General features: G+C 32.5%; 2 protein-coding genes and 1 long non-coding RNA gene across 9 annotated transcripts in view; 2 read left to right on the top strand and 1 right to left on the bottom strand.

The window, feature by feature from the left end:
• Positions 1 to 633: 633 nt before the first annotated feature.
• Positions 634 to 11212, top strand: LOC145736540 (putative inorganic phosphate cotransporter). The gene is made up of 9 exons (XM_081990991.1): positions 634 to 929; positions 997 to 1136; positions 2002 to 2119; positions 8236 to 8430; positions 8490 to 8707; positions 10252 to 10401; positions 10457 to 10589; positions 10649 to 10893; positions 10950 to 11212. The coding sequence occupies exons 1-9, from the start codon at positions 851 to 853 to the stop codon at positions 11130 to 11132; spliced, it is 1461 nt and encodes a 486-aa protein (XP_081847117.1). The 5' UTR covers positions 634 to 850; the 3' UTR covers positions 11133 to 11212.
• The window catches only part of LOC145736568 (uncharacterized), a 75738-nt gene continuing 63934 nt past the window's right edge, over positions 972 to 12775 (bottom strand). For 5 of the 6 annotated variants that reach the window (XR_014180021.1, XR_014180026.1, XR_014180012.1 and 2 more), the window contains exons 2-4: positions 10711 to 10908; positions 10250 to 10613; positions 972 to 1134 (exon numbers count right to left, since the gene is read on the bottom strand). This is a non-coding gene — a long non-coding RNA (uncharacterized LOC145736568). Of the gene's footprint in view, positions 1135 to 8250; positions 8392 to 10249; positions 10614 to 10710; positions 10909 to 12775 lie in introns of those variants that run through there. The other variant, XR_014180014.1, reaches the window with a different exon arrangement.
• LOC145736551 (uncharacterized) lies at positions 3443 to 6672 on the top strand. 2 transcript variants are annotated; one of them, XM_081991012.1, is made up of 5 exons: positions 3444 to 4697; positions 4757 to 4986; positions 5171 to 5261; positions 5316 to 5563; positions 5714 to 6672. In XM_081991012.1, the coding sequence occupies exons 1-5, from the start codon at positions 4570 to 4572 to the stop codon at positions 6385 to 6387; spliced, it is 1371 nt and encodes a 456-aa protein (XP_081847138.1). In that variant the 5' UTR covers positions 3444 to 4569; the 3' UTR covers positions 6388 to 6672. The 2 variants fall into 2 exon arrangements, with proteins under 2 accessions (XP_081847128.1, XP_081847138.1); XM_081991002.1 differs by having other exon boundaries at positions 3443 to 4697; positions 5171 to 5563.

Genomic DNA, 12775 nt, shown 5'->3' on the forward strand with positions numbered 1-12775 from the left:
ACATTGAGTGTTTATTTGTGTGAAATTTGGTAAGTAATTTCAATTAGTCGTAGAAAAAATAGCCTGTAAAATTCGGGCGAATTGTCCATATCACCAAACTTCGGGCGAATTGTCCATTCACCAAATTTTCGTCGTTGTGCGATATGGGCATCTTATCCACCCTTGTTGTACAATATACTAATGTAGGGTGTTTTTCCAAAAGTTGTATATTTTTTGAAATAAATCAGGTTTGTCAGACTTGCGTGTAAAAAATTTAAATTGTTTTTTACTTATCAGTTTTTAGTTATCGACATGTACCAAAAAACTCATTAAATGCATTACTCAGTGACTTAATAAATTGAATGCAATCAATTCAATGAATCCGCGTTATTGTTTTGCTATTGTTAGCAGTAGTATCAGCTGCTTAAGAATGTAGTGACTTTTTTTATTAGTATTTCAGTTAATAATCGCTACTTTGATACGCCAGCATTCAAGTCTGATCTGCAGTTAACACTACTTCGTCAGGTGCTTTCATATAGTGTGTTGTAGAGTACATATACAACGATAGGTACCAGTCAGTTAGTACTTGTTAGCAGTTTATTCAAACATCTCGATTTTTTTTTTGTTTCGCAGGGATTATAATAATAACTGACATAATATCCAAAATCTTTTGATATTTTTTAAACAAGCAGTCAAAGGCAAAATTAGTGAGTAGTAAAAACAATATACAACTCTACAAACATAGATTAGTATCAGTGTATAATTATAAAACCTATTAATTTTTTAACGTGAAAAACTGCGGATATGAACAATATTCTTAAATGTAGTGCACAGCTATAACAAAAAATTGTTTTGACTATAATTGGCAAACATGTATTGGTTATGCTGCAAACCAAACAGCTCGACTGACCTTTCCAATGATTCTGATCGTAGGGAAGCGGATGATACAGGTAAGTTATGTTATTGTTGTAGCCAGAATATTAAAACCACTCTAAATTCTCAAATTTTATTATCTAGCTGAACCCATTGGCTATAGACATATACAAATGGTGCTGTTTTTCTTACTGATGATGTTCTCTTATTGTATGAGGTCTGTTCTTTCGGTTGCTATAGTGGCTATGAATGACAATAGTACTACAGTCACTCCTGATATACCTGTAAGTAATTATATTTAAATATGTAATTCTACTAACAGCGCAGTGTTCTACTGTTCGTTTATCTAACGCGGTTGTTAAGATTAAAAATAAAGCATAGAGGTGATTTGTAAGTAGTCAGTAGTTATCAATTTATAATACTTTTTCAGATTACAGATGTTCTTCTCATTTTGTGATAATTTTGCTTAGAGAGAGTCAATTTAAAATTACTGACACATTGTCACAGCCACTTTTTTTCCTCTACCACATGGCGGAGTCGAATTAAGTATCCAACATCTCGATTTACCGAAAGCCTCATAAGATTTGTTTTTTATATGTTCGCCATCTTAAATTTTTGAATTTTTAAAATCAGATTTTTTCTGTTAAAATTTGGATTTGAGGCAGTTTTGAGGAAATACGAAAAAGTAGTTTTTCTACCCCTACAGGGATATTGGTTCATTCCTTAACAGTTTAGAGAACAGATAAGAAGGGAATTGCCAACGGATGAACAACAGATGGTTTAGGGGCTATGCATTTGGGACAAATCCTATTGCTATTCCAAAAAGACAAATCTTTATTTTGCTCTTCCGAAAAGTTACCTTATCGACGATATAATCATAGTAATAATAAGTTTTTTTTTCAAATTGCGATACATACATTGAACAAAAAATGAAAAAGCGTCAAAAAATAAAGGCTAGACTACAATTCTGTACAAAAGTTGTACATTTTTTATTTTGAATTTTTTGAATAATTTTAATGTCATTTGGATATGTTACTGATAATGTTCACAGGATATGTCACAGATAATGTTTATAATATTTTGACAATTTACAAGTTAATAATACACACTCAGTAACACCCGGTATAATTCAAATAACTTTTTTTGTAGGTGTATCGATGGGAAGATCAAAGTATAGTTTTATCATCATTCTTCTGGGGATACGTCATATTCCAAATTCCTTCAGCTCTGTTGGGGAAAAAATTTGGGGTTAAATGGCTTTTAGTTGGTAAGTGTTGACATTTTCGTATTTGTAACTGTACTGTAAAGCCTGGTTTATAAATCAAAATTTAATTTTAGTATTAGTATTAGTAATAATTAGAGTCCGGATTTCTAGAAATTTTGCTTTCTGTAAATAATAAAAGCAACCGACCTTTGTCTATCTAATTTGAACGATTTATGCAAAAAGGCGTCATTTGACAGATTTTGTTGATGCTTTTTTTGCTTTTTTCTTCGTTTTGTGCTTATTTTAGTTTTTTGTGCTTATTTACTGCTATTTTTGTATGGTTTAACTAGTTTTTTTACAAAACAAGCTTTTCAAGTTTTTAAAAATAAACTCAACTAATAACTGCTTTGACAAAAAATTGCTATATTGAGATATTGAAAACTTCTGAACGACAAAAACATGTTGCAAAATGTATAAGTATCAATTTACAAATTTAAACTGACCAAAAAATTTCCAACGACTCCTGAAGTAGTCTAAAAAAATGTAAAAACATTCCAAAACACTATAAAACCTCTAAAATGCCTTGCAAAGCTTTTAGAACAGTCTAAAAGCTTGCTTCTAAAGCAGTTTAACAGCTTCCAAAAGTTTCTAAAACCGTCTACAAGGTTTCAAATGTCTTAAAGGCAGTCCAGAACCTTCAAGGCTCTTTAAACTGCCCAAACACCTTCCAAATGCTTCTAAAGTAGTCTAAAAAGGTTTTAAAACACTACAGAAACTCCAAAATATGTCGAAAGCCTTCCAAAACAGTCTAGAAGCTTCTAAAGGCTTTTAGAACACTCTAACGGCTTCCAAATAATCTTCAACTAGTCTAGAACCTCTCAAAAAAAATCAAGGCAGTCTAAAAGTTTAAAAGCATTCAAAAGTTCAAATTCACATGTCTTAAAAGCAGTTCAGACTCTTCAATGCTCCTAAAGTAGTCTAAAAAGATATCAAAACACTACAGAAACTCCAAAATGCTTCTAAAGCAGTCGGAAGTCTTTCAAAACAGTTTAGAAGCTTTCAAAATCATTTAGAACAGTCTAAAAGATTCTAAACGATTCTCAACTAGTCTAGAAGCTCCCAGAAAATATTAAAGCAGTTTAGAAGCTTCCAAAAAATTTTGTGAACCGTGTAAGAGATTCCAAATGCCTCTAAAGCATACCAGAACCTTCAATATGCTGTTTAAACAGTCCAAAAACCTTCCAAATGCTCTCAAGTAGTTCAAAAAACTTGAAGCCTTGATGAACTAAGTGTCAGTACATAAAAAGTAAATATTAAATAAAAAGTTGTAGCTTTTAGCCGCAATCCCTTTACTTTAAGCCAGAACCCAGAACAAAAAGGAAAAAGATAATAAAATCATGTGGAAGCTATCATTTTTGTGATAATATTCATCTGTGCAGGTGCAAAAAATGCAAAAAGATTTAATTTTAGAATTAGCCATAAGAAATTTTGGATTTGAATTCAAATCAGAAAATTTGGTTATTTTTTTAAAAACTAGTCATAAGCATTAATTTTATTTTTAGTACTAATATTAAATTAAATTTGTTTTATAAACTAGGCTTTAATGTTCTATCTATTTTACACCAGTGTAAAACGTGTTGAAGTTATCTGCTGAAAAAAATCAATGAGAGAGAACTATTGGAAATCAATGAGGTCGACAAAGATATGAAAAAATAATTATTAGTGACATGTGTCAGTTTGACGGAACAGATGTGACGTCAGGCAACTTTTGGCCACATGACCACTTTTTGAAAACTTTAATATCTTACGACCACGCTTGCGTCCAGCTGTCAAATTACGTCACATTCGTTCTCTTGGATCTGATTGATTCCTAATGTTTCTCTTTTCTTACTATTGAATTCGCATGGATTTAAACACCTGACCATAAAGTATTTAAATAGTTGTTACGTGATGATGACACTAATTCAAATGCTTATTATTTTTTCAGCCATTCTAAAAAAATAAAAAATATTACAACAATGTATTACAAAAACGTCTCTAAAAACTACAAGAGTTAGTAAAGTGTTTTCTATACTTACCTGCGCTATGTTGGTAGAGCTCGAATCAGATGAGAAAAGGCCACCGCATCATCAATGACGCAGTTTTTAAAACTATTTCTTTCTCCTTCTACAGTTGCCGTCGCATTAGATATAATCAGAGGCGTCCTATTAAAATATTCCCGAAAATAAATTCTTAAGCGGTCAAAAAGCCACTTGGCAACGTAGTACGGTTTTTTACTTGGGCACAATTAAAACAAATGCGGGTGCGGCCAGGGACAGATGGACCCTTTTACATGCTTTTACTAGCCGGCACTCTAAACGATGTTGCCAAGTTTAAAAAAATGTAGTGGCGGACAGGTTGAGTTTAAAAATTAGGTTAGGTTAGTTTCCGTTTTAGTCTGGTGTTTTGGTTGTATTGTTGATGGTCGCAGTTTGAGTTCACGTGTTATAAGTAAAAATCGTTAATTTGTCATAATGTCTCCAAAAAAGATTGGGAAGAAAGGTGTTGTGATACACAGCCAAGGGCGTGAAATTGTAAGTAACGTCTTAGAATTTATGAAGAAAGAAGCAGAAGGAGTTTCCATTCCTTTGAAAAACTACAGGTATTGTCTTTGATTAAAAACGACGAAAACGTTGAATAATATAATAAATATCATTTTAGAGAGAGAACTATAGCAGCTACAGGGGTGTCTAGATCTACTGTGCAGAAGATATCTAGAGAAGCACTACATGTTGAATGGGGAGGGCCAAGCTCATCATTTCAGACTCCTACAAAGAAGGGACAGATTAAAAAATTAAAATTGGATAACATCAAACCTGATGAAATCAAAAGAATCAGAGAAATTATTTATGATTTCTATATTCTTGAGAAAAAACTTCCAACATTAAAAGGTAAGTTTATAATACATTAGGTATACCTACAGAGTCTTCCGAGTTTTTCTAGCAGAACTTACCATGTTTTTTACAATTAAATGTAAGCCTAGTTTGCTATATGTATAAACCTTGATAATGTGTTAATTGAAAATTTAAAACAACAAAATTTAGACTAAAATGGGATTATTTTTTATCTTTACAGGTATTTTGCAAAAAATTATTGACCAGCAAATCTTGACTGAATCCATTAGTGTAAGCAGCTTAGGGCGATTGCTTAAGAACATTGGATTTAAGTATGTTTTACATCTTGGCAATCATGTACATCAAAATAACTTTATCTTTTGTAGGTGGCAGAAGACACCAGACAAAAGAAAATTCTTGTGTGAATCATATGACATTCGCTTAAAACGAATACATTTTTTAAAAAAATTGGTGCAATACCGCTCAGAAGGTCGCAATATTGTATATACAGATGGGACATACATTCATTTTAAAGGCTTACAAAAACCAATTTCTAAAGGACAACGCCTTATAATAGTGCACGCAGGTGGAGAAAAAGGATTTATTGAAAATGGATTGCTTATATTTAAGTCAGGTAATATTTATGTACACCTCAAACCTACTTAAGTACTTCCTCCTGCTTAAATAAAATAAGTTTATATAACAAGTAATTAATAAGTTTAACCACATTTTACACATCATATAAGACACATAATGTTTGTACTATGATTTTTTTTTTTTTTAGGTTTAAAAACAGGAGATTATCATGATGATATGAACCATGAGAATTTCATGACTTGGGTAAAAAAGCAATTGCTTCCTAATTTACCTGACCGCTCAGTCCTTATTATAGACAATGCAGCCTACCACAATGTTACTGTTAACAAAAATATTACAACGGCTACTAAAAAAGGAGATATGTTAAGTTGGCTAGTGGAAAAAGGAATCCCAGCAGATCCTCATTTAACAAAGCCAGAGCTGTATCAAATCATACAAGAAAATAAATTTAGATTTCCTCCACAATATAACTTAGATAGGCTGTTACAACAACATGGGCATCTTGTGTTGCGTTTACCACCCTACCATCCAGAATTAAACCCAATAGAAAAAATTTGGGCTTTGGTTAAAAATTGGGTAGCAGCTCATAATACCACTTTTAAATTGTCTGATATAGAAGCTTTAACAAAACAAAAATTTCAAGAGGTGTCTGAAAAAGAGTGGTTTGACATTTGCCAGCATGTAAAAAAGTATGAAGAGGAGCTCATAAAAAAAGAGCATATTTTTGATGATACAGTGGACCAGCTTATTTTTACTGTTAACACTGGTTCATCTGACGATAGCGATGAAGATTTTGGTGATGATGATGAATGTGATGCCCGTTTATCCGAAGAAGAATTAGGATGCTCACTCCTAGACTAAGTTTTGGATTTTTGTTTTATGTTATGAATTCGTAATTTGTATATGTATATGTATTTATAAATAAACAAAATTATCAAATTTATAAAAATATATGATTATTAAATTTAACAAAGATAACAAATTTTAAATATTACCTCTTCTTCATGAAACCCTGTATATCAAAAACGATGCAAAGGCAAGCTGAAAGTTACTTTGAGACTTCATTTTCAAGGTCTAGCTGCACTGTAGGACCTTCAAATTAAGAATAATTGAAAAAAGAAACCAGCTGCCTATTTTTATCTTCCAATAATTTATTAATTGCCACAAGACAATGTTTTTTTGTGGTTAACATTGCCCTAAGTTAAGTTATATAATTTGGATTTAAACTAATTGGTATTTAATATTCTTCATCAATCATCACCCTGCAGCTACAGCAGAAAAATAATTTGCACACATCTTTTTAACCGAAACACACTGTATTTTAATTTACCCTTTGCTTGTTTTCTTGTTTATTTTTTAAATTAATATTTAAAGAAATGGGACCAGAGACCTAGGCCAATTTTGTTCTCAAAGCGTCAATATTATGTATGTATATGTATTTGGTTTGTTTTATAAAACCTACTTACCTATCCTGTTTTAATACAATTTATGAAATGAAAAAGCAAAAACTACACCTATTTACGTTAATTAAATTTCATTTCACTGAGCAGAGAATAGCACGCCACTGACTCGCTGCATCAACTTGGAAAGTAACGAGAGCAGCAATGTTTAAAGCGAGAGGTACAGATAATGTGACATCATCATTTGATGACGCCTGTGGCCTTTTCTTAGGTGATTCGATCTCTACTGTATAATGTAGAGCTCGAATCAGCTAAGAAAAGGCCACAGGCGTCATCAAACGATGATGTCACGATCTCTGTACGTCTCGCTTTAAATATTGCTGCTCTCGTTACTTTCCAAGTTGTTGCAGCCAGTCAGTGGCGTGCTATTATTTTATCAGTAAAATGAAACATTTTCGTCGTTTTTAATAAAGAAAATAAAAGACAACAAGTTTTTCAAAGGAATGGAAACTCCTTCTGCTTCTTTCTTCATAAATTGTAAGACGTTACTGACGATTTCACGGCCTTGGCTGTATATGATAACACCTTTCTTTCCAACCTTTTTGAAAGACATTTTGACAAAATAACGTTTTTTATTCATAACACTATGTGAACTTCAACTGCGACCATCAACAATACAACCAAAACACCAGACTAAAACGGAACCTAACCTAACCCCCTAAGTCTCCCTGTCCGCCACTACATTTTTTTAAACTTGGCAACACCGTTTAGAGTGCCGGCTAGTAAAAGCATATAAAAAGGTCCAAATGTACCTGGCCGCTGCCGCATCTGTTTTAATTGTGTCCAAGTAAAAACCGTACTACGTTGCCAAGTGGCTTTTTGACCGCTTAACAATATATTTTCGGGAATATTTTAATAGGACGCCTCTGATTATATCTAATGCGACGGCAACTGTAGAAGGAGAAAGAAATAGTTTTAAAAACTGCGTCATTGATGATGCGGTGGCCTTTTCTCATCTGATTCGAGCTCTAAATCGTACGTTCTTGATGTTATGGTGATACCAAATTACTGCACTACGAATTTAAGGTATTGCGGCAGTTTTATTTTTGAAGATAATATTTTTATTATAAATTTAGCAACTTTGCTCACAATCATCTCTCCGAGTAGGTAAAACTAATACGAGCCCTGTAAATGTGATAATATTTGACGAGTTATCCATTTAAATAAAACACATGCATTATCCTATATTCTTGGAGAAGAACTTGCTAAAAGTCCTACCAGTTACTTCTTCTTGGTTTTTAATTTTCAGGTAGTACAATTTTAGACTCGGTCTCTTGTATGATGATTCCTACTATGGCTAGACTTTTGGAATCAAAAGGAGTCATGTTATGCAGGTTTTTACAAGGCCTGGCCCAGGGGTTTCTCCTACCGTCAATTCACACACTATTAGGGCACTGGGCACCTCCTAGTGAAAGATCGAGGATTGGTACATTTTCTTATGCAGGTTTAACAACTAATAATTATCACTTAAATGTGTTTAACTGTTTAAAATTGTTTAACTAGGATCTATCTTTGGAAATATCATATCTCTGCCATTGACCGGAATTATTTGCTCCAGTTGGTTAGGATGGCCATTCTCGTTTTATTTGTGGGGTGCTTTTGGTCTATGTTGGACCTTAATTTGGATGTTTCTCGGCTACGATCGTCCGAGACATCATAAAAGCATAACACAACGGGAAAGAAAATATATCGAAAATAGCCTTGGACAAAGTGATCAAAAGGTATTAACGGCTGCATTCATAAGACCAAAGCTAGAAAATTATGTTTTAAATGCACTACAATAATTTTCGATTAATAATCAGTAAGTTTTAAATTACTAATCACAAACTATTAAAGTGAACTTTCAAAGCAAAAAACAGTTAACCGTAGAGCTTTGGAACAAACTTTTACATCACTTAATTAGTATATTACGTAACTAGTGCTGTAAGACGCATTTTAAGCACGATATGGGGGAAGATACGTAGCGGCGAGTGTGTATTTCCATGAGTGCGTAAAATGCTTTAGAGCACGTGTGTGACGTACTATACTTTACCTACGACCAAGTGTAAAGTCGTGGCTTTCGCAACTCATATAAGTTTTAAAATATATTTACAACATATTAATATCATATTTTTACTAATAGGAATTATGCTTCTAAAGAAAAAATAATAATGTAATAAAAAATTTCACAAACAAATTTTATTTAATTGTTAGTGTTGTTCTTAAAAAAATGATTTATGATGATATTACTGTTATGAAGAACAAATGGCATATCTGTTTTATTGGTTTTTGAGACTTAGGCAAGTGTTACATTATTGCTAGTATACACCTCAACTGAATTATTATTAGTAATAGAAGTAATACTTTCAGTAGCATTACTTGATGTGTTTGTTAGTGCTGATGATATTCTAGACCTAGACGAACCGGAATTTATACTTAAAACTGTATAAACAATGCTATGATCTCCATCTAATATACTTTGATACAGCAATAATTGGAAACGCAATCAATTTTCTCCAGCATTAGAACACAGTTTTTGACCAGTTTTTGAAACGCACAGTTAAGATCGGCCACAAACTATTGCTCTAATACTGGGAAAGTTGATTTTCTTCCTTTATTAGAGTATATTAGAGATCATCGCGTAATGCATTGTTCATACAGTTTTAAGTAACTACCACTTCTTCTAGAATATTATCTGCGATAGCAAACACATCAAGTAATATTACTGAAAGTTTTCCCTTTCTTCTTAATAACTGTAATGTCACCATAAATAATTATTTTAAGAACAACACTAATAATTATTTAAGTAACATGATTTGTGAATTTTTTTTATTACGTTATTATTTTTCTTTTTTAGTGGCATAATACCTATGATTAGTACAAATATGATGTTAATAAGTTGAAAATATACTTTTTTAATAAAAAGTTACTCTGAATTATATGAATTGCGAAAACAGGACTTTCCATTTGGTCGTAGGTAAAGTATAGTACGTCACACGTGCTCTAATGCATTTTACGCACTCATGGAATTGCACAATCGTCTCTACGCGGCTTCGTGCGTAACTTTTTCCATATTTTCTGTTTTCCATTATTACTTCTAAATTGCTTATTTCTAAGTAATTATTAATTATTTCCAAACTGCGCTTATGTATGTGCTTATCCAAAATAGCTACTTGTTACAAAAGATGGCGAAACCCTAAAACGTTTTTCTAACAGATTATTAAAAATACTGCGTATAACAAATAATGCTTCGTTTGTTTTCTACATTAATAAAAATTACTCACAGACTCCTAATACTCCATGGAAGAAAATATCAAATTCTCGTCCAGTTTGGGCTTTGATTATGGCCAACTTAGGAATCAACTGGGGAAGCTCAATCCTTCTGACCCAGACTCCCACTTTTCTGAGTAAAATACTGAAATTCGACATTAAAGAGGTACAAAATTAGACATACCGTCTAAATATTTATTAAAACTTTAGGTGTGTTACAGAACGCTGCACTTTCGGCAGCACCCTATCTGGCTATGTGGATTCTATCGTTTGTTTTTAGTACCTCATGTGACGCTATAATCAATAATTCCTGGTTAAGTAGAGGGAATGCCAGGAAACTTTTTCATAGTATTGGTAAGAGACATCGTGCATCTTTTACTGAAAAAATTATAATTTTAGCAATTAATATTTAGGTACTATAGGACCAGCTTTGGGCTTGGTAGTCCTGGGATTTATGAACGCCACTCAAGCATACCTGTCGGTTGCAATTTTAATATTTGTTGGTGGTTTTATTGGAGCTGGTTTTTGCGGGTTTCAAGTCAATCATATCGACTTGTCGCCTAATCATTCGGGCATGCTTATGGCAATTAGTAACAGCTGCACTAGCGTTTTCTCGGTGTTATCTCCGTTGACGGTCCAGTACATTGTCACTGATCAGGTATTTAAATTCACTCTAAATAACAAAACATTAATTATTAACATATACAATTTCAGACAAATCAAAAACAATGGAGAATAATATTTTTTATATCTGCTGCGGTCTATGTAATCACAGATCTATTTTTTATAGCATTTGCTTCTGGTAGAGTTCAAGAATGGAATAACAAATTAGAAGAGACGAAAAATACTCCAGAAGGCGTTGAGAATGGAATAGTTGGTCCGCAATTACCAGACTAGTTAGTTTATTTTTTGAATAAGTATTAGGTACTACGCATGTCGTTTATTAAAAAATTGCGCAATATAACTATTTCTTTGCATTTATGTTTTTACTGGAAAACGCCCAAATATCGAACACATGACAGGTTGATAGTAGTAGATGATCTCTAAACGTTCTCTTAATTGAATCTTGAAATGAGCGATTTTTTATGTTCACCCCTTACCAAACCTAACTAAAAACTGTAGTTTAAAATAACGTAGGTAACTTTATGCTGGGCGAGTAGAATAACATAACATAAAAGTATTATCTATTATAATAGAGTACGAAAATTATGGAAAGAGGTTTTCCTGACTATATCCAGCTTCAAATAAGGTTAGAAATAAATAAAAACAAAAAATCAAATTTTCAGGTTTTTTGAAACCACTAAAAAACTGCGTTTGGTGACCATTTCTGCAAAAGTTGCTCTCAATGTGACGACTTTCGAGCAAAAAGAATCAGGAGGTAGCAAATACCCCGTTTGTGCATTAAGCGACCGACACGGAAGTCGCCATCTTTATTCCCCACATTCGCCTACTGCGCAATAGAATGAAACTTCCGAAGTTAGTCATAAAACAGTTTTGTTTATATTTGGCGGCATGTGAAGTTAGCTAAAAAACCGCAAAGATTTGTTGTTTTTGTTTGTTTTGCTTTTCGGTTCGTTAAAGGTTAATTTTTGCAAACTTAAATTAGTTGAATTATTATTGACGAGTGAATTTGTGAATAGTGAGCAACAGCAGATTGATTATCGTCACTGATTTTCTGACAGTTTACGGCCGCCATACTAAACGATTTTTGTCCCCCTCTTTGATTGCTATTGCTCCTTCCTGCCATATTTTTTTATTCATTGGCGGAAATATTTACAAAAAAAAAGATATTATTTTTTCAACTTTGACACCCTGTATCTCAAACAGATTTAAGTTATGTTTACTGTTATTTAAGAAGGTACAGCACTAAGTTACACAATACCCGAAAAAATGTACTAAATCTTGATTTTCTAGACCAAAACATTAACCGTGATACAGCTGATCAATATTCTGATTGCCTTCAGTTTTGAAAAAAGAATCAGAAAAAGTGCAACGAAAAAAATGGATCATTTTTGAAAACTTGGCCAAAAACAAATTAAGTGTAAATTTGTTGAGTGTAAGATTGTCAAAAATTGTAGACTCATACAGCAGCTAATGTATTCAAATGCTGGAGATGATTCAACTAGTAGGAAAAAAAAACTCTATTATAATAGAGTACGAAAATTATGGAAAGAGGTTTTCCTGACTATATCCAGCTTCAAATAAGGTTAGAAATAAATAAAAACAAAAAATCTAATTTTCAGGTTTTTTCGGATATCTTTCAAATTCGAAATTTGTAAAACAGCATTTGGTTGAGCTTTTGCGCAACTTTGCCCCAATTTAAACTTTCTCGTATCTCTTATGGTTTCTGAGATCCCAATGGTGAGGGTCGAATTTGAATTATCCTGTATATCAAGCAAGTTTAGTAAAAAAGAAGTATTTTTTTAAATGAATTGATAAGTGAACTCCGTTTGAAGCCAAACAGTATCCCAATCATAAAATAATAGTATACATCGACATTTTGTGAACCAAATCAAATTATGTCACTCTACCTTTTAGAG

The sequence above is a fragment of the Ips typographus genome, linkage group LG1 (assembly GCF_016097725.1).
Source record: "Ips typographus isolate SLU linkage group LG1, UJ_Ityp_2.0, whole genome shotgun sequence".
Classification (NCBI taxonomy): domain Eukaryota; kingdom Metazoa; phylum Arthropoda; class Insecta; order Coleoptera; family Curculionidae; genus Ips; species Ips typographus.